The 22,552-nt window shown below is 37.2% G+C and overlaps 1 protein-coding gene across 1 annotated transcript; it reads left to right on the plus strand.

Moving 5' to 3' along the window:
* The first annotated feature begins 9,267 nt into the window (after window positions 1-9,267).
* LOC129271339 (protein patched homolog 1-like) lies at window positions 9,268-17,123 on the plus strand. The gene is made up of 3 exons (XM_054908714.2): window positions 9,268-9,472; window positions 9,902-10,009; window positions 13,107-17,123. The coding sequence occupies exons 1-3, from the start codon at window positions 9,434-9,436 to the stop codon at window positions 13,362-13,364; spliced, it is 405 nt and encodes a 134-aa protein (XP_054764689.2). The 5' UTR covers window positions 9,268-9,433; the 3' UTR covers window positions 13,365-17,123.
* The last annotated feature ends 5,429 nt before the right edge of the window (window positions 17,124-22,552 follow it).

Raw genomic sequence — 22,552 nt, forward strand, 5'->3', positions numbered from 1 at the left:
TGTAGATTAAATGCCTTGCTCACGGGCATAGGTGCCGCGGCCGGGGATCGAACCCCGGACTTTTCATGTATAACCAGGCGCCTGAGACCACTACGCCATGCACGGCACCTCCACAGCAAAAAAAAAGGTGTATACAAATGAGGTGATCGATGACGTCACTCATTCATTTTTAAATTTGTAAGTATTTTACGATATGAATGTATTTTTTTTTTCATAATGTGAAATAAAGTTCGATACCTTCATGAACGTGTAACATTGCCATTGTAATAGTAGAGCCCATGCATAGGCCATAGGTGTAAATCTGAAAAAAGGGATTGTATTCAAACAATATAAAAAAGATAAAGTATGTGACATCATTGACTCTCTTACTTGCATGTACTTAACTTTGTCACGTAAAACGAACTTTAAAAATGTTAACTTTTTGTGCTTGTTTGATTAAAAACTCTACCTTTTTTCAAATAAACGTTTGGTTGGGAATCTCATTATTACATTTCGTAGACGTATAATTGTGTACAAAATACATATTTATAAAACAGATTGTGTGTTCTCTATAAACTGGAGTTATTACCTTATAGAAAGGAACCTTGCGTTTGGTCGTGTTTTTAGAAAATAATACAAAATAAACTCACAGGGGGTGGTTCGGAAATACACACCGCTGTACATACGGCTCGCGACACTGCGTGAGAAATTTCAAATTATCGTTCTTTATTCAGTCAATTTTCCTCTATTTTTAAAACAAATGCCTCCATTCGAATGTATTTCTTAAATTCCTTTCAGAATTAATAAAAAGAAAAAGAGACTACTAAATATACCCACCCCCATTTGGATGGGTAAATTGCCAATTTGGCTATTGCCAACTCGTCCACTCGCCACATGGTATACCTTCATTCAGTCTAATGCCATTCCGTCCATCAAAATTTCGTCTGACCACCCATTTGGTCCAATCATAACTTCGTCTATTAATCACCAGTTCGTCTATGACGACTTCGTCTCATAACCAGTTATGCTTTTATCCATTTTATTTTCATTCATGAGTTACCAAATCAACACTTAGTCCGATTAGACCAAATGGTATAATTATATGGATTAAATGGCCATTGGACCAACTGGTTATTAGACGACATGGTGATTGGACGAAATGTCAATAAGACCATGTGGACAATGGACGATCTGATGGTAGACCAAATGATAGTAGACGAGTTGGCAATTGGACGAATTGGCATTAGATCAATTTAAAATAAACTATTTATTTATGAAATGGTGCTTCTTGTCCTGCACGAAGAATTTCAAATCAACAACTCACTATTTTGTATTCGGTGAATAATCATGGTATACTTAAACAATATAATATATATAGTTTTTATTTTCCTTTTTTTCAGAACCGAAGATAGACAGCTTATTAACGATAAATGTATTAAGAAAACTTATTTTCTCGAATTTCGTTGTGATAACTCACAGAATATATATCCTTCCCCCATAAAATGATATAAAATAAATATAAATAAAGCATTAGGTCCAGGCGTAACTACGGGGGGGGGGGGGCATGGGGGGGGGGGGGCACGTGCCCCCCCCAATCGGCTGGCCAAAAAAAAAACAAAAAAAAAACGGGGAAAAGGAGAAAAAGAGGGAGAAAGGGAAAGAAACGTAGTGGGAAAGAAGAAATTATTGTTAATTATAATGTTATATTATATTATGATTATCTTATGTTATATTACATAAATAAATTATAACTTTATGAAACATAATTTGCACAGGGCCTAGTCTTCATTGTTCCTGGTGCTCGCATTGTCTGTTTAACAATATATATAATCTTCTTGTACTAAAACCTCCCGTTTTCAAGTCAATATACACCAAATATATTTTCTTAGACTTCGAATTATTATTGTTTTATGTAGTGACATATACTTTTTTTTCATGACTACTTAAAGTGATTGCCCGATTTTAAGGTCTTAATATAAACCATTTCCTGTCCGTACTTACGTTCGCATTCGTGGATTGGTGAGATATGTCTGTTCTTCATGAATTTTCTAAAATCAGTCCTTAAAATGTCCCTTTTTCTGATCTGAATGTAAAAAAATTCAGCTTGCACTTCGCGCTCGCATCATTTGGTTAGTGAAATACGCATGGTCTTCGTGAGTTCCTAAAAGCAGGCCTTAGAATGCCCCTCTTCAGGTCTGAATTTCCTAAATTTTCAGCTCGCGCTTCGCGCTCGCAATATTTGATTTCTGAGATGCGTATGACAATCATGATAACAATGACTACAAAAGTGATTCATGTGTTTAGATGTAATTCTAACAAAATCAGCATTCGCTTGGCACTCGCATTAGATGACTATGGTGAGATATCTGTACTCTTAATGGAATCCTTTAAAAAAATAAATAGTCCTTATCCCTCTTTTGGGTCAATATATACAAAAATTTCAGCTCGCGCTTCGCGCTCGCATCATTTGGTTAGTGAACTACGTATGATCTACGTGAATTCCTACAAACAAGCCTTGAAATATCCCTCTTCGGGTCTGACTTTCCTAAATTTTCAGCTCGCGCTTCGCGCTCGCAATATTTGATTAGTGAGATGCGTATGTTAATCATGATTACAATGACTACAAGTGCTTCATGTGTTTAGATGTATATTATTCTAACAATATCAGCAAGCGCTTTGTACTCGCATTAGATGACTATGGTGAGATATGTATACTCTTAATGCATTCCTAAAATATAGTCCTTAAAATGTCCGTTTGGGGTCAATATATACAAAAATTTCAGCTCGCGCTTCGCGCTCGCATTATGTGATCAGTGAGATACATATCCGTTTAATGACACTGTCCTTTAAATGTCCCTATTATGTCAGTATACCTAGCAACTGAGCGCGCTTCGCGCGCTCTATAAGTGACTCATAATTTTTGCTGGTGCCCCCCCAATGCCGTGACCCACGGTACGCCACTGAGAATTTAGGTCAATATTAGAATATCAACATCAATCAATGTATTCGCTTTGTAAACAGTATTTTCTCATTCGAAAGACGTTTCGTAGTTCATGACAGGTCTAACTTCTAATTCGTTATGTAAGGTTGGCCCGGCCCAAATAATTACCTGCTTTGTTGTTGTGTAGAGTTTGTGTCTCATGTCAATTTTCACGTGTTTATTGTAATGTGCCGTTTGGAGGGCAAATCCATAATGTTTTTTTTTTTTCATTATTCTTTTTTATTTGAAGGATATGAATTAAAGGGATGGTCCAGGCTAGAAATATTTACATTTCAATAAATAGAGTGAAATTCACCGAGCAAAATGCTGAAAATTTTATCAAAATCGGATCACAAATAATGAAGTTATTGAATTTTAAAGATTTGCATTATTCCGGTGAAACAGTTCTAGGCATGCCTTTATGAATATTCATTAGGTGGGCTGATGATATTATATCCCCACTTGTTCTTTTGTATTTTATTATATGAAATTAGGTTTATCTAAAAATGTTCTACCAAGAACTAACACAATTGGATTGACAACTGATTAAGTGCATTAGTTATTTATTGCCGCAACTTATTTCATCATAATCGAGACACATCAATTACGCATGTATGAAAAATGAAACATTTATGATTTCATGTAAGAAAATAACAAAAAGGAAAGTGGGGATGTGACATCATCAGCACACCTAATGAATATTCATGATGACGTGCATATAGCTGTTTTCACAAAATACTGATAAACTTTAAAATTCAATAACTTTGTTATTTGTTATCCGATTTTGGTGAAATTTTCAGCATTTTGCTCTGTGAATTTTACTCTAATTATTAAGATACAAATATTTTCAGCCCGGACCATCCCTTTAACATCCAGGCAATAAAAGACGAGAATTCATCCTGATGCTGATATCGAGCAGTCCGAATCAAGTAGTTCCAAAATATAAAGGGACCAACATGGGAGATCTGATTGAGGTTGACCCTGAAAGGTCAGAGGTCATACGACCTAAAAAGTAATGAAAAAAGTGCACACGGCGACATATCTTGGGGGGAAAGAATGAACATGTAGCCTCTATGTTTTGACTTTTGACCAAACCTTCTATTATTTAATACCATTTATTATATCGTTTTCACCGTTTCTGTTAATAGATTGTTTTTTCTATGTGCTATAGTTAAATACTGTAGAAATGTTTTATATTTCTCCTGTTATATATTGTATTACGATTGTATGTTAACTGTGGAAAGAGCTCTCTTGTAAAGCAGTTATGATACAGAAGAGACTACCCTAAGTAAAATAATGAAATATAATAAATAATCAAATGAATGAATAAATGAACGAATGAATGATTAAATAAATACATAAATAAATAGATTAATAAATGCACTTACCAACTGCTGGTTAAGAATCTCAATTCTTTTTTTTAAATATAAATTATATATACAAAATTTGGTGGGTCCCAAACTATATATATATATTTAATGAGAGTGTACTTTATCGGGCTATACAGTACTCACAGTATATTGCGTAGGTCGTATATTATTTCAATATGACAAACTAAATAAGTGAAGAATATTGTTGAAACTATTGGAAGAGAGAGAGGGGTGGTACATAACGTGATAAATTTAAATCTCGTGTGTACGCAGAACGGTCAAGGTTGATTAAGAAAATCCACCAAGGTTCCAGAAATCTCCGATAAGACTTGTCTCCTCGGAATTGTAGCAGGGGGGGGGGGGGGAGTCGGGGATGAAGGGTAAGTTTTATTACTTTGTTTTATTTTCTTGCCAAATTGAGATTGTGTTCGGACAGGGCAATTGTGATGACCCTGTGCAATATTCAATAACAATAAGAACAGCATATTGGAAGAAAAACCGCGACCAACCATACCCTTTCCCAAATTCCTTTTTGCAAAACAATGATTTTTTTTTATTTAATGACCTGAAAGATTTATGTTAGTGACTGACAGTAAATATTGTTTGGTGCTAACAGTGAATATTTCTGGGAAAATTTTGAAAAATTTGAAGAGTGAATACTACTTTGGAGCACTTTACAGCTTGAGTAGGATGATTATTACAGCATTTACTATTTTTTTTTTCAAAATATATAGGGGGGGGGGGTAACGATCCTGACTGAGGGGCAAATGCTTTGCCCCCCCGGTGCCGCCACTAGCAGCTCCCTGTTTTTTTTTTTTTGGTCTTTCTTCATTTGTGTCGGTCGTTAATGCGGCCATGGAACATTTTTTTTTACTGGGCACAGTGCCCCAAGCCCCCAGACCTACCTATACGTCATTAAAAAACTTAAGCAAACAGTTTGTGGTGCACAAAAGTAGGCATACACCCTCACATAATGACAACTTTTTCTTAATTAAATTTTCTATTTTGTAAAATCATATATGTCTCAGCCATAATATTATGTCTCCTTATAGCGCGCTATAATGCTTCAAAAGCTTCTCTTTTCAGTTCATTTTTCTTCAGAATAATTTGCATTTTCTTCTCATTCTTTCTTTCCCCATCAATCCCCATTGCTTCTAAAGTTTTATAGGCCTGAACGTTCCTGCTTTGACTTCAATATGTCCTCTTGTTAAAGGCGAAGTTCACCCTGACAAACACTTTATTGTAAAAATAGCAGAAAAATAATTGAAATATATTTTATTTTATTGTACCTTCCGTATATCAATACACAAATAATTTCACATCCGAATAGAAAATGAAAATAAGTCATCAATTTTTGCATGTTATATTACGTAACATATTCTTCTCATTCTTTCTTTCCCCATCAATCCCCATTGCTTCTAAAGTTTTATAGGCCTGAACGTTCCTGCTTTGACTTCAATATGTCCTCTTGTTAAAGGCGAAGTTCACCCTGACAAACACTTTATTGTAAAAATAGCAGAAAAATAATTGAAATATATTGGCGAAGGTTTGAGCAAAATCCAACAAAGACTAAGAAAGTTATTAGAAATATAATTATTTGATTTGTGACGTCACAGGCGAGCAGCTTTCTTACATATCGTATGATGAAAATCAATGAAAAGTAATTTGCTCAGATACTTGAAAAGGTTTTTTTTTTAAATTGTATCTTCCGTATATCAATACACAAATCATTTCACATCTGAATAGAAAATAAAAATAAGTCATCAATTTTTGCATGTTATATTACATAAAATATTGGAAGCTGCTCGTTTATTACGTCACAAAAAAACAACTAATAACTTTCTTAATCTTGAATGGATTTTCCTCAAACCTTCATCAATATTTTTTTTCTGCTATTTTTACACATATTTTTGTCAGGGTGAACTTCCCTTAATTGAATACACGATGTAGTTGCAGGTATTTCTAATGTTCATATCGATCACGAAAGTCCCTTGAGAACTATCCAATCTTGACGCAACGACGGAGAGAAAGAGAGGAGAGGGGGGGGGGGGGGCTGGCCACCCAAGTTGCTGAAAGCGAATGGAGAATAGTACAATTAACACAACATATGGACATCTGGCTGAGAAGGAATGCTGGAGCATTATCAACAGTCAAGAGGCACCGGATGGAAAGGCAGAATGCATACACATTTCAAAATATTATTTTGGTACTCTTTATTAAAGGTCAAGTCCATCCCAGCAAAAAGTTGATTTGAATAAATTTTGAGAAAAATCAAACAAGAATAATGCCGAAAACTACATCAAAATCGGATGGAAAATAAGAAAGTTATGACATTTTAAAGTGTCGCTTATTTTTCACAAAACAGTTCTATGCTCAACTCAGTGATATGCAAATGAGAGAGTCAATGATGTCATTCACTCACTATTCCTTTTGTTTTTTATTGTTTGAATTATACAATATTTCAATATTTACAGATTTGACAATAAGGACAAACTTGACTGAACCATAAAATCTTAAACAATGGTAATTCCACATAATTTTATGTTCAGGGAGAAATAAAACTTTGTTTCACAGAACAATGGGAAGAAAATTAGAAAATTTCATATTTCATATAATAAAAATACAAAGTAAAAATGAGTGAGTGATGTCATCAGTTCCCTCATTTGCATACCAACCGGTATGTGCATGAACTGTTTTGTGAAATTAAGCGAAACATAAAAATGTCATAACTTTCTTATTTTACATCCGATTTTGATGACATTTTCAGCGTAACGCTTGTTGGATTTTTCTCTTTTTACTCAAATCAACTTTTTGTTGGGGTGGACTTGTCCTTTAGGCAGTGGCGTACCTACGATTTTCCACAGGGGGGGCAAAACCGTCCGCCAAAAAATTTGACAAGCAAAAAAAAAAAAAAAAAAAAAAAAAAAAAAAAAAAAGGTCTTCGATCAAAAATAAAGGATTTCGTACCAGAAAAAAATTGACAAGCAAAAAAAAAACAAAAAAAAACAAAAAACAAAAAAAAAAGGTCTTCGATCAAAAATAAAGGATTTCGTACCAAAAAAAAATTGACAAGCAAAAAAAAAAAAAAATAAAGGTTTTCGATCAAAAATAAAGGATTTCGTACCAGAAAAAAATTGACAAGCAAAAAAAAAAAAAAAAAAAAAAAAAAAAAGGGTCTTCGATCACAAATAAAGGATTTCGTACCAGAAACAAATTGAAAAGCTCGTCAGGGGGGGGCAAAAAAGGTTTTTCAAGCACGTCAGGGGGGGTAAAGATACGTTTTTGCATGGGCTGTGACTCGTCAGGGGGGGGCAGAGTGCCCCCCCTGCCCCCCCCGTAGGTACGCTAGTGCCTTTAAGGCTAGGGATTATATGCTATGATGTTTAGAAAAGAGGTTCATTAGGAATATTGAGTCTTTGAGATTGATTGGCCGACGGAAAAAAAAATCATGGAGACCATAGGTGGTTTCAAACCGCCTCGATCACAAGAATCCCCGTTAAATTACGAGAACTTTTTTAGGCTGAAAAATACCCATTAATTATTCCTGCATTCACACCGCCCTGAAACATACCCTTCGGGATAAGTTCCTGAAGTTACGAGCATGCGCAGTATGGTCTGATAAGCAGCAAGGCGCGAAATTCAAAATCACTAGCCCAGCAGCAACCCATGCACGGCGCCGCACCCAACGACACGCTGGGCTAAAAGTTCCCGTAATTTGCTTTCAGACCGCCAAAATACCCACGACCTTGGAAAAATCCCAGCGAAAGTTCTCGTAATTTCGCCAAGTACCTACTATTTATCGGGTATTTTCTTTCGGGGATATTACGCGTAGTTTGCTTTCAGACCGCCAAAATACCTGGTATTTTCTGATCGGGGTAAATTTCCCGATCAGAGAATACCTGGAACTGGCGAACTTCGAGGCGGTCTGAAACCACCTCATTATTCCACCCCCCCAAAAAAAATATTGCTGGTTAACCATTTCCGGTACGAATAGTTCCATACCGCATGCAATATGGGAGGCCTGGCAGGGCCAGAGAGTGGTCAACTGCATGGTTATGTCAAATTTATTATGTTGTATTTAATGTTAATCCTATTGTTAGAATTTTGCTCGATTTAAGAGCATGCATAAGTAAGTTTCATGCCATGATCTCGATGAGATTGATGAAGCAAAAACGGAAACAATGAAACAAACAACAACAATAACCCCACAAGTGAAATTGTATCGTAAACGAATGGGTTTCGGCCGTAAATGTTCAGCATTTTAGGCTTTGCTCGGTGTCTACATTGAGAACTAACTTGATATCTTCTTATTTTAAGGGTCACACCGATATGACCTGTCCTTCCCAGTGGTGCTAAAAACTGACTGATATTCGTATTTTTAAATAGAAATATTTATAATTTCGCTCTCAACTTTGGTGCTTGCCGTAGCTGTAAGTCTTTCGCAAGAAGGAGGACCCCCCCCCCACCGATCTGCCCCACGAACTTCCATCAAGCTCATACTAGTCCAGTAGAAGAGTAGACATTACTGCGAAATTCTTTCGCACAAAAGTTGAAAATGGTCAGAGAGTGAGATATTTTTCACTATTCTGTTGATGCCATGACGGCTATTTACTAGTGAATAGCGCCATTTCACCCCTTTTTTTCACCCGTCACTGCTCTCTGAGAGCACCGTTGTGGAGGTTGCAGCCCGAAGTACAGAGGGTGGCCCAACGCCGAGACCATGTGTGTGGTCCGGGAACTTTCCCCCGACTTCGGCTGCGATGGTGTGCGTCGCTAGGCTACTAATGACACACGTTGTAGAAGGCACAATTGGAGGTCCTCGAATCGACCAATGGGAGGCAGCGAGCTTGACCCAGCGCTGTAATGCTAGTGACAGGTGGAGGCGGGGCCTGCTGCGCCGCGAGAATGCAGCGGTGGAGAGAAACTCGCCTCACTGCACTGTACAGTGGAAAGTCGGCAGACGAGAGAGCGAGGCCAATCGTACCCGCTCAACGACGATACCCGTTTGAATGAGATTTTTACTTTTCCGTACAACGCCGCAACATGCGAGTTTACGTGTAAACATTGTGGACGACTGTGGCAGGAAACCTATGTATCCCGTAATATGGAGCGTTGGGCAGTACCTGCCACACCGGATTCTGAGGTAAATCACAACTTTCCACACGTCCTTCCGCGAGGGAAATAATGGATTTTTAAGGAGTTTTAGCGTCGTCCGGACCCCAAGGAAGTGAAAGTTCTGTTGTGGTCGAATGGTGTGTTACACACTCGGATTACACACATCACAGAAAGGGTTGAAAAGTCCACGCATGCCTGGCTCCTACACCAAACTTCAGGGGTGGTCCCGAATCCAAAACCGCGGCTGTAGAAGGCATTTCTCAAGAAATAGGGAAATAGTGGTCTATAACCCCCCTATTACGGATATAGCACGTTGGCGCACATGCAATACATGCTGGATGATATCTAGTTTTACCATTTCCCAAGCGGATGATCGCGTACCCATCATGTTTCTCAACTGAAAGTCGACCGTGATTAATAAATGGATCATTCTGTTTTGTTTTTATCTCAATTACAGGACGGGAGATTGTCGACGCCTGGATTACCCGAGGACTATGTATATGAGGAATTGCTAACAAGAACTAGTTGGTGCAATGCAGACTATGCCTACAAACAAGTGGATCGGGTATATTTTTGTTCCACTTTTTTTGATGATTGTTGAGGAATATACCATGATAACAGAAAAAATATATATGGAACTTTCAAAGAAGCTTTCCGAAGTGAAAATATATCTTCAAAGTGTATTTTGATTATTAGGGCCTGGCTATAGTATAGTATAATATGTTTATGTTTGAAAATTCCGAATGGACTATTTTGATTGAAGTATATACGAAAATACTCTGCAAGATGGTGTATACCTACTCTAAATGGGAGAAGAATTACCATTCTAATAATTTGATGTCAGTGCTTCTGTGGATTTTTTCAATTATTATGCCTTTCAAAAATATATGTATACTAAATAGTTTTTTACTATATGTTGACCAGTCCGTGATCCTAAGCAAGTAGGCATTTTGTTTTCAAATCGAATTTGATGGTCTATTTAATTGCTAGAGCTGGATAAGAATGAAAAGTTAGAAGTCTGTATGATGGAATCTACGACATCATTGTTATTAATATGAAAATATTATTTGAGATGTTAACTTGTGAGTTGTGATTATCATGACATGGTTGAAATTTTGTATGGGAATGATTTGTTCAAGAAGAGATGTTGAGCCCCAAATCTGATCTAATTTCACCTTTATTTTATAGTTTTATTTATTTCTAAAATTTTATTCTCATTCACACCTAATCTATATGGTTCATTTTATGTTTGACCCGCACATGACCCGTATTGACTATTCTTACATTGCGTCGGCTATAACTTGGGTCTTTCAAACAAAGAATAAAAACTCAAGGTACAAGGGAAGATATTATGAAATGGTTCAGTTGTGCTGCTATGTCGGTACTTGCGTTAGTTGTATTTTGATAGACTGGAAACCTTTGAAAGAGAATAACAAACCCTGAACCGAATTCGTCTCTAGATACTAGAGTCGAGAGCAAATCTTTAAACTGCCGATTTTCGAAGACAATGTTCGATGAAATTTTCGGTCCACTTGCAGTATAACCCCCCCCCCCCACCAGAAAAGTCCGGTATAGATATTGAAAAGTAGCAAGAGTTCGTTGATAAACTTCCTCACAACTCCCGCGCTTAATAATTGAGAAGAAAAAGTTTGAGGCCCGATTGTTATCTTCGAAGTCCGACTGATCACTGATGGATGCCAAAAGTTTGCAAACCTTGTCCGTCCTTCGGAAAATTGCCGCACACGGAGTGTCAAAAGAGCGCGATTGAATGTCCACCTGTACCGCTAAAAAGTGAAGTGTTGGGGGGGGGGGGGACCCGTCGAATTGTTATTTAGCGCAAGAAATAACAAATTTACTAACAAAAATGATAAATATCGGACCAATTTTAAATTGAGGTTTTCCAAGTAGATGAAGAGAAAAGTTTGGAGCAAAGTCGGAAAAATGTAGGTGAATGAAGCCTGAGGATATGATTTCTACGTGTTTTACCCTGATCGGCGCGGCATAGAGCACAGTTTTTTTTACTGCCGTCAGTGGAGTGTTTGCGCCACCGAGATCCGATGATTTTCTACTGTTAGCAGTAAAGAAAGAAAATTATTCAGGTCCTTCTTTCTCTCTCTGCGAATTTCATGTTTTGTAAGGTATAGTTAAAATATCGGTTTGTCGGCAAGGCAAATGATGAGACGGCAGCTTTCTGGAATCGCATACCCAAGCAGCCGCTTTATGCAGATATTTCGCCTATACATTACATTATTTCATATCTACAGTATCATTACGAAGTTGCGATACCCCTCTTCTCACTATAGGCGCCGCTTTTCCGACGGCGGCGGCGCCGTCAACATTGAAATCTTAACCGAAGTTTAAGTTTTTGAAATGACATCATAACTTAAAAAGTATGTGGACCTAGTTCATGAAACCTGGACATTAGGTTAATCAAGTATTACTGAACATCCTGCCTGAGTTTCAGGTTACACGACCAAGGTCAGAGGTCATTTAGTGTCAATGATCTTGGACCATGATGGGGAATCAACATCAAAATCTTAACCTAGGGTTAAGTTTTAGAAATGTCATCACTTAGAAAATAATATATGAACCTAGTTCATAAAACTTCGACTTAAGGGTAATAAAGTATTACTTAATATACTGTAAGAGTTTCAGGTCACATCATGACCAAGGTCAAAGGTCATTTAAGGTCAATGAACGTTGGCCAAGTTGGGGTATTTATTGAATAACCATCATAACTTAGAAAGTTTATAGATCTAGATTATAAAACCTGGACATAAGAGTAATCAAGTATCACTGAACATCCAGTTCGAGTTTCATGTCACATGACCAAGGTCAAAGGTCTTTTAGGGTCAATGAACTTTGGCAAAGTTGGGGTATTTGTTGAATTACTATCATAACTTTAAAGGTTTATGGATCTAGTTCATAAAACTTGGACATAAGAGTAATCAAGTATCACTGAACATCCTATGCAATTTTCGGGTCACATGACCAAGGTCAAAGGTCATTTAAGGTCAATGAACTTTGGCCAAGTTGGGGTATTTATTGAACAACCATCATAACTTAGAAAGTTTATAGATCTCGATCATAAAACTTGGACATTAAGAGTAATCAAGTATCACTGAACACCCAGTTTGAGTTTCAGGTCACATGACCAAGGTCAAAGGTCATCTTGGGTCAATGAACTTTGGCCATGTTGGGGGTATTTGTTGAATTACCCTCATAACTTTGAAAGTTTATGGATATAGTTTATGAAATGTGGACATATGGGTAATCAAGTATCACTGATAAGTCTTATCATGGTCTTATGTCACATGACATGATGAAGGTCAAATGTCATTTAGGGTCAATGAAAGTAGTATTATATCATTATATGAATGGTGTTTTTTGTGAATAATTATTTTATAGTAGTTTTCAAAGTCAGCACTGCTGCTATATCGAATTGTGCAATGCAGGCGAGACTGCCAGAGGCGCTCCACTTGTTTTTGCACTGCGAAGTTACGGAAGAAGTTAAGGGACTAAATCAATATATTTTTACTTCAGTGATATGTAATGGTATGTGTTTGACCAGGGAATTGTTCTTGAATTCCGTGATTTGATAACTCTTCGCACGGGACACCCTTTCTAGCCATTTTCTGTCGTTTCCTGTCCCCATCCTGCAGGGCAAGGCACAGGGGAACAAGGCGGCATTGTGGCTCCGGAGCAAGCTCCAGGGGTTCCTCTTCTCTCTGGGGTGTTACCTGCAAATCCACAGCGGCAAGGCACTCTTTCTTGGACTGGTTATATTGGGCGCATGTGCCGTCGGACTGAAACTCACCAAGATAGAAACAAATGTGGAAAAACTTTGGGTGCAAGGTAAGCCGCATACTCATTTTGCTTCCTCTCTCAAACAAAAAATTCCAGATCAATTTTCTGTGTGAATTTGATTTAAATTTCCTAATTATTTTGATATTTGATTTTGATCATTACCTTCTTGATTTTACTGTCAACTTTATTCTTCTTCATCTTAAGTTGACTTTATTATTGGTAGACCTGTAGTACTTCACCAATGTGAAGATATTTTTTGTGGTACAACTACAGGTCTTTGAAACATTGTATTTGGTTAAAGTCTGAGTAAACTTTTACCAATTTCAACTTTAAATGTGATTGATTGTTTCAGAATTCAGGTTGTGTAAGGGTACTACTATTCCATAATGTTTTTTATGATCATAAAGTAAGTTTGTTGAGCAGTAAAGAACTCCCTGTTTTGCCTTGGCTTTTTTGCCTCAGAGTTGGATCATGAGGGTGGGGCAGGGCACCCTGAGCCCCACCCCACCCCCAGGAATTGAAAAGAAAGCACATCACATGAAAATGACTCTTCCATGTCATGAATATGTTCCTCTATGAACCAAACTTCCATGAAATTTGTCATTGTCAAACCAGTTTTCACCTACACTGTAGTTAATAATGACCATTTGTTCTTATGTACAGGCTAACAGATGAACTAATTTGTGTTAGACTATATTGAAAGTAGATATGAATTTGGCCTACATAACATGAACAACACATTATTTTTAAATGGATAAAGGATAGTCCATGAGTCAACCCAAGTGGTTTATTCAAAGTACATAATAGGATTGGACTTTTTGGATGACACCAAACAGACATTTAAAAGTTCACTCACAATATGATAATCATCATCAAGAAATACAAAAAATGTGTTCCATAATGAATTTTCATGTTCAATTAGAAAGATAATTCAGTAGTTCATCTCAATTCCTTGGGCTATAAATCTTCCCCCACCCAGCGACTGTCTTCTGACCCGGTCAGCCGTATAGCCTTTAGTCCAACTTGGCCTACTTACTATGACTTCTTGCCCTCTTATGGCATTCCTCCCCACCATATTTTAATGTCATATTTGGGTGGTGATGCATTCCAAAGACAAAGAATTCAGTGTAGGTGGCCAAAGTTTGTCGCAGTTGGCTTCTAAAGCAATTTTTAGTTTCTTCATGGACAGACCCTATACCATAATGGTTTCTTTATCATGATTTTTTAGTCCAAGTACTCACAAATTTGAGCAATTAAAGGAACCATGTACATGTAAATAATCCTCTATAACTTTACAAGAAAGTGTTGCAGATAGTTGTCCTTAAAAAAATAGAAATAGGTGCATGAGACAGTATACATTTGTACAGGTTATTTGCATACAGATATGGAATCTAAAAAGTTTCCATTCTTTAAAAAACAAAATCTAAATGCTGAAAAAACTATGACCAATAGGCCTTGACAGGTGGTATCTAAAATTTGAATGGTTTGAATGTTATGAAAGTCATGTCTCACAAAAAGTTGTGATAGATCCAATTGATCTCAATTCTCAAATATAGAAATTAATTTCATATATAGGCCTAACTAGTAGGAGGCATACATGTATGTGTAGTTGTGCACTGTCCTTAATAAAGAAATTGGTCAAAGTAATTACCAAGCATATTATAATGTTCATCAGAAAAGGACAGAATTCTTGTTTTTTATTTATGAATAATGGAGTTCTTGGCATTCCTGTATTTTGAGATTTATTGGATCAATCCTGCATCCAACACTGAGCTCTCATCTTCGGAAAATAATGTTTTTAAATACATATAGACTTAGTATAGGCCTACATTCTTAAAATGGGTTGATCAAAGCATGGACCTATGAAAAGATGGACGATTAACGCGAGCATTTCTTTGACCCAATGATAGTCACCGTCACCTGGTTATGCGCATCTTAATGAGAACATACAGGTGTTGTAACAATAGCAATTACCATGACTACCAAGGGTATCTGATCACTCAAAGACGGAACAGTTTCCCGGTCTTGATTTTTGTTGGCTGATCCCCTGTTTCAGTATGTGCCTTTCAGTCAATATACTTCATATATGGATCAGCAAACTTGAGAAGCAGACGATTTTTATGATATAAAATATGATATTATTCGATCCGCTAACTACCGCTCACACATAAGGACCTCAATAACATTGAAAGATACACGATCTACACATGTTATGTGCCACGTAGATCTGGAATATTATGGAGAAACTTGGGAAAATTGAATTTTAAATGGTAAACAATCAATCACGATATTGCCTCTATATTAAAATATGCAGACATTTCTCCAAATAAAACACATGGAACTAAGATTAACAAAGGTAAACAAAAACTGCACATCGATTATCCATTATTTCATTGATTTTCTATCAACTGCGCATATAATTTGTGAAATATAAATGTCCAATCACGAACTAATTCAGTCCCTTCTCACGGTGACGATCATAGGACCAAAGAAGACTAGTATGAAGAGAATGTTATTCAGATGACAATTACCGTCACCTGTTAGTGAATTCATTATCTAAGCGATGAATGTCCATCTCTTCATAGGTCCATGATCAAAGCAAGTAACCGATCTATTGGTGAAATGTGTCTGGCAGATCTAATTTCATATGGTCAATATCATTATCAACCCAATTCCTGGCTATTCTACAAAGTTATTTAACCAATGAATTTGTCGATTTTATGAATTTGTCGATTTTGACCATTTTTGTCAGTCAGATAAATGCATTGGATATTTTGACCAATCTTTCTAAAGAATACCGAGTTTCTGCTTTTCACTGAAGTGTAGGCCTACTCTGTTGAAATGGGATGGAGTAGTATGCTGATAGAAGAGATATATCTATCAATGAATTGAATGCAGAGAAAGTCCCCCTTCCTGCCATTGCAATGGAGATCCATTGAAAGAGATTCCTGGTATTGTGGCCCTTTTCTTTATTTTCTGCCATTGGCTTCACCCATAGTTCACTCAGGAAGTTGATCAAGTGTGTGGACCCTTCTATTGTTGGCTCAAGAGCTGAGCTAACAGGCCTAAAGTGAGCCGCGGTGGTACTCACTCGTCCCAAGAGTGGTACATGTATGCAGAGACGCTCTGATCCCCTGTTAACGGAGGCTCTGTACACAGAGATTACAATACTTTCCGTTGGGCGATCACCAGTTGTAGGAATGGAGTGTGGGGGTAGGATGTTTGTTCTTGACACCCAAGACCCTTCTTCAACTTCTCCAGGCTCTACAGAGTCTACACAGTAAGGAAGGAAGTTGTACTGACCAGTGACCAGTGCAGCACTAATTGTATTTGGAGCCTGTTAGTTATTTGTGCATGTTCAAATCTGCTTTAAAGTGATTGGTTAACATTGGTTTGACTTTTAAAAAAATCTGAGCTAGAAGGTCACACTTGTCACCTGTGTCTGTGATATGTTACAAAAATGAAGCCCAGAAAAAATTGCGTTCGAAAATGATTATTTAGTGCTTCAAAAATTGAAATATAAAGTGACCGAAAACACCATCTTAATTTCATCCCATACACTTATGTGTACTATTTAGGTGTCTATAAGACGCCTATTTACAAAATCGGGGTTTGCCTTGTAGTTTTAGCTTTTCATTCTCAATAATGGTTGTTTTCAGGGTTTATTAGTTTCTAATACATGCACTTGTACACATGTTTCATCTTGGTTTGAGAATTTTTAAAATCGGCTGCTCACAAAGTTAAACAATACCTTTAATAGTCTTGGGACTGATTAATCGATTTGACATTGTTTATGTAACTTGTCGAGAATTTAACCAATGAGGCCCAAAATGTCGACAATAATTTTATATTTGATGAGAAAAAATGCATACAAAAATAAAAGAGAGAAAAACTTAACAAGCACAAGCTGCATACACTACTCTGATTTTAATCAAAAGTGGATGTAATGGAAAGAATAAAGTTATACAATTAGCAATGCAACAGACTCACAGTCACTATTACTTTTGTATTTTATTTTATAAAATTAGTTATATATTTGATTTATCATGTATCAAAGAGGACGAAAAAGGTTTTTATATTGTTGAAGTGAAAACAGAAGATAATTTCATATCTTTGGTTTGATATTGTATCGTCTTACCTACAATTTATTTCTTCTGACAAGAAATTCAAACTTTTATTTGTCAACACTATGCAAACTGACCCTCGGGAAATTGGAAGAGCCCAATTTTTTCGCTGACTCTTTCCTCGCTCTCAAAAACTCTTTGAGAATGAAAAGAAAAGTTGATAACTAGCTTGTATATCGGGCAAACATCCATACTGATGGCCTCTCTGACAAAATTATGTAAATTTGTAATTATATTTTTAGCATTCAGTTGCGAAGTTTGTTTACTGAGATCGACCCTCCCTCGATTCAAATTTTCAAAAAGCAGTTCAGTGCACAAATTGCGATAGAGGACCTATATTATGCGCATGATTGTATGAAATGTGATGAATTGTATTAATCCATCCCTGTTCATGTGCGGTCTCAATGAATGCAGTCTGTCCCTATTGTCGGACATCCTTGAGAAAATATAGTCATTCTTTATTCACCCTTTCTTCGAATGAATACTCCAATACTACATTGCAAGGGGGAAGGAGGTTTGTGTCAAATGTGGGGATGGCATTTTTCTGGCTGTTGGAATGTCTTTGAGATATACAAAGAGGTGGTCTATCGCTCCGGTCAGACAATTAAACAAGATTCATAGCGAGTGTTTTTAATCCCACCAAGAAGACTGGTGTGTACATAAATGTTTCACCGATTCTCTAACATGTTTCCGAGTCGTTGAATGCAAGCTAAATGGATGGGAGATTGTGTAGAGGTGGGTTTGAGCAGAACAAGGTTACATCGGGGGATCTGTAGTTACCGATTTGGTGATGACAAAAGCTTACTTTGACTGCGTGAAATTAGTTGATTTCTAAACCACATTCATCCTTGGCTAATTGTAAGGACAACAATTTACTTCTTCTGACGATTATGATGTTCTCAAAGTTCTCTGAGGTATTATTGGGATAGAGATAAATTAGTACATTTAAATAAACAAATATTGAGTCTATTTGAGGCATTGGGCTACATATGCCTACATATCTGCTTTGAAATACAGAATAGGTTTTAGAGCTTAGTGTAAAAGATGGATATAACCCATGACCCTTTCTTTATAAAATGACTTCAGTTTCCTTTGGCTGCAAAATTTTATTGGCATTTTATTTTGTGAAGATTCTACGTTACTTGGAGATACTAGTTCTTCATTTGTAAGCTGTTGACTGAGAACTGGATCTATTCGCAAACCATTTCAAGTTTCCAGCTTGGTTGATCCTTACCTTTAAGAAGTACACTTTGGAAGTAAATTGTAAAATTCCTGTGCCCTAGAATGTTCACAAACTCCTGATGGGAGCACAATTCTGTCCAATAAAACCTTGCAGAAAAGACACCCCCCACCGAGGAGTGGAGTCCGCCTGAACACTTTCCAAAGCCGTGTTTATATGCACATGCACACTCTCCTGGCTAAGGGGAACATTCAAGGGGTGGTATTATTCCTTGTTTTTTGTATCAAAACTTTAAGTTTAAATGACAATTTTTTCCTATTTGTACTAGTGCCTTGCCTGACTTGGCAACAATGTACTAAATCCACTAATAATGCTCTAGTATATTCGATATGACTCTGGACATCTTCAAGGTTTGTTTTCAGCCTTCAGGGAGCATTTCTTGAAGCAAATATTCACTACACAAAATTTCTCTGACTAGTTTATTTGTATTAAAAGCTATTGAAATCCATGCATCTGATTGGCTCAGAGGAAATAATGTCAGCGAAAGTTCCTGACAAGGTGCTTTTAGAAACTCTCCCCAGGTCGTCCATTGTACCATCCTTAGTCTGTGTCCACTTGTCGGGCATCTGTCCGTCCATCCATCCATCTGTGCAAACTTATTTTGCATTGTCCCTTGAACAGAGGAATTCACTTTCATGACTTTTTTGTAGCCATGACCAGTAAATGTGACCTGTATGAGTTCAGGGGTTATGAGGTCAAAAGTTCAAGGTCGGCTTGTCAGCCCCACTGAAATGCTTGAACTTAAGTATAATCAAACTTCTTAGATTTTGAAGACTTGCAATGAGATTAAGGTTTCATGACATAAAGTCAAAGGTTGAATGTCAAATAGGAGGCACAATGACATTGAGAAATTGTGGGGTCACTTTACCAAAAGTTCAAGGTCACATAGATCTGTGGGTAATATATACAATGTATTTCAGATCTACCTTGTCAAGAATCTGTTTGGAGTCATTCTCAAAACACTGATGATCGACATTAATAGCTATTTGTGCAGACATTTTCCTCTGATATCAAATGACAATTTCCCCAAGCATCCTTGACGGTTTGATCCCAAAATAGCGAATTATCCACAAGTGTGAACCCTTTCCGATTGTGGAGATGTGAGGTGCTCCCAAATTGCATTAGGGTGAGATTATTTTAGCCCTCTTTAGAGACCCTCTTTTTCTTGTCGGTAAGTGAATATTTTGAAGCGGCACGACACCATGGCCTGTGTCGAGATGAATTTAGAATGGGGAGAGGAGCGAGTTTGAATTACAGGAAGGCCGGGAAGACTTCTCAAACTTTAAGAATGATATCATGTTCAGCACTGTAGATGAACTTTGACTTGAAAGTACATTGCAAACATTTTCTTCAATATTATGTAGCGCTAAACAGGCCCCACACCTGTTTCTGTTTTAATGAAAACAAACAATGGAGATGATGCAGTGGTATGTTGTTCTGAGGGAGAGACCCTATCCCGGGCTCTACGGAAATAAATATTAAACGGTGTAAAACTGGTAATTTCAGTGTTGACATTTGTAATGACTACAGTTTTGCAGTGACACTGACAACCTGAAAATGATTATATTATGCTGCCTTGCTCGAAGCATTGATCCGATGGTAATTGGTCTTCGAGCTGGTTATTGCTATTCATGATTCTACGCTTTGCCATTGGTATTGCATCGCATCTTGTATTTTCTTCCCCTCTGCTCTTTTACTTTGAATGCAAGGAAAAGGTTCCTTAGTTTAAAATTTGTCTTAATCTTTAAAAAATATAGGCCCTATTCATCTCAAGAGGAGGATGGTAAATATGCAAAATTTCCATTCACTTTTTACAGAGCATAATTGTAATTGTCCTTGTAACCTGCATATTTTATAGGTGATATCACATTCTTGGAAATCTTCAGCAAGAATCTTCGGAAAATTCTGTCTCAGAAAAGACACATGATTCCTTGTAGTTGTACCAAAAAGAACCAAACCAACTACATTGGCCCCTTTTCCATACAAGAGTGGCAGTTTCCCTATTACCGGACAGAAAGGGTATTCTGAAATGGACATCCATTAAATAATGCAGGAATTTATGGCCATTCTTGAAGTAGTCGACCTTGGGTGCGTTTATCCGCCACTTTTTTACCCTATAATCATGATTCCAATCATGATTCAAATCACGATTCTGCAGAATCACGATTGCGTTTAGTCGAAATTGAATATAATCATGATTAGAATCACAAACATGAACTACGAAAAAAGGGGCGTTTGGAAAGACGTTTCTGCAGAATCACGTACGAAAATGTTCGGATAAACGATATCGTGATTTGAATCATGATTATATGACGTCATTGTGTCGAGCTATTTCCGGTTCTTGCCAAGGCGCGCGCCCCACGTTGTCACATCACATGTACGCACAGAAATATAATACACGAAATATAATACACGTAGAAGGATTGTTGTCATTCACCGTACACACACCACGATGGCCCCGCTCGAGCGCACACGCCGCCATCTTGTGTAGAGCAAAGATCCCGGGCGTCTACTGTATGCGTTCACAGCTAGAGCACTTTGCTGAATTGAAATTGTGAATTTATTCATCATGAAACGGGCATTTAATTTTGATTATTATTTTTTCTCTCTCTTCTATTTGCCACTTGTTAGTTTTTTCTGCCTTCCCCTTTCATGCTTCTATCTAACAGCTCTTCTGCCCCCTCTCTACTAGCTATATCTGTCTGTTCTTGGTAATTTTTTTCTTCCCTTTTTCTCTTGATTCTCCTCCTTTATTTTTATCACAAATTTTCTGCCCATGCACCCTCTCCATTTATCCTTCTTCCCTCTATAGCCATCTAATGGCTCTTGGAAATTATTCTTGCCCCTTTTTCTCTTGAATGTCCCCATTCTCTTTCTTTAGTCTTATCCAACATTGCTTCTGCCCAACTTCTCTCTTTATCCCCCTCTCCCTCTCATGTCATCCAATAAATCTTGGCAATTATTTCTGCCCCCTCTCCTCTTGATTTCTCTCTCTCTCACTTCTGCCAGTTCTTTTCACCCATCTCTTTCTCTTCGTTAAGTGCTGAATTTGTATTCGCTCACTTTGCTCGGAGAATCCAATTCTCTTTCCAATTCTGCCTTTCTCACTACCTCCTTATGTTCTTAATATCTTTCTCCTCTTCTGCCTTTTTTTCTATTTGCTAATAATAAATGTCAATATGAGCAAGTCAGTTAATGACATAAAAAATTGATTCCATGGTTTCAAGAGTTTGATGTGAACAATATTTATTTCTGAGCTGTGGCAATAAGAAATGTGATAAAGATTCTTGTTAAAAATACAAGAAATGATAGATAAATATACTGCAGAACAGCACACAAACAAAATAGTACTGAAGTGGTGTACAATACATGTATATTTTCAGGAAATGAGTTGACTCCACAAGATCACAAGTCGTCCATAAGCCAAACGTAATCTTTACGAAAAACCAATCTGAAGCTGAACTTCATGCAGTTACAGCAATAAAATCAACTTATTTGTGTCAATTAACTGCATAAAATCATTAAGGAATACCGTTCATCGAGAAGTGTAAAAACATCTATATTTAATTCGCATACTGTACCTATCCAAAATTTCACAGCATGTTATATGTATGCTGTACTAGTATTCGTTGCATGTACGTCGCCGACCTCCAATTAAGTGTCCAACGTTGACCTATACTTCCTGGGTCAAACTGCGCACTGTGATGCGCACTGGATCGGTCCGAATCCGAGGAGAAACAGCGTTGGAACGAAGGTCGTCTAAACCCTGATTCTGTAGTAATTGTGATTCATGTTTGTGATTTGAATCATGATTCCAATCATGATTCAAATCACGATTCTGGCTTGAGGTCGGATAAACGCAGCCCTTGATAACTGAAACTCCTGCAAAACAATGGACTCTTTCAGAGATGGTGTTTTCATTAATACCTCCGATGGA

Source organism: Lytechinus pictus, chromosome 11 (genome assembly GCF_037042905.1).
Source record: "Lytechinus pictus isolate F3 Inbred chromosome 11, Lp3.0, whole genome shotgun sequence".
Lineage (NCBI taxonomy): Eukaryota > Metazoa > Echinodermata > Echinoidea > Temnopleuroida > Toxopneustidae > Lytechinus > Lytechinus pictus.

Excerpts from the sequence above, each read along its gene's own strand:
- LOC129271339 (XM_054908714.2), top strand. The coding sequence starts at position 9,434 with ATGGAGCGTTGGGCAGTACCTGCCACACCGGATTCTGAG. Across the intron at positions 9,473-9,901 it reads CTGCCACACCGGATTCTGAG|GACGGGAGATTGTCGACGCC; the intron begins GTAAATCACAAC and ends TCTCAATTACAG. Across the intron at positions 10,010-13,106 it reads CCTACAAACAAGTGGATCGG|GGCAAGGCACAGGGGAACAA; the intron begins GTATATTTTTGT and ends CCCATCCTGCAG.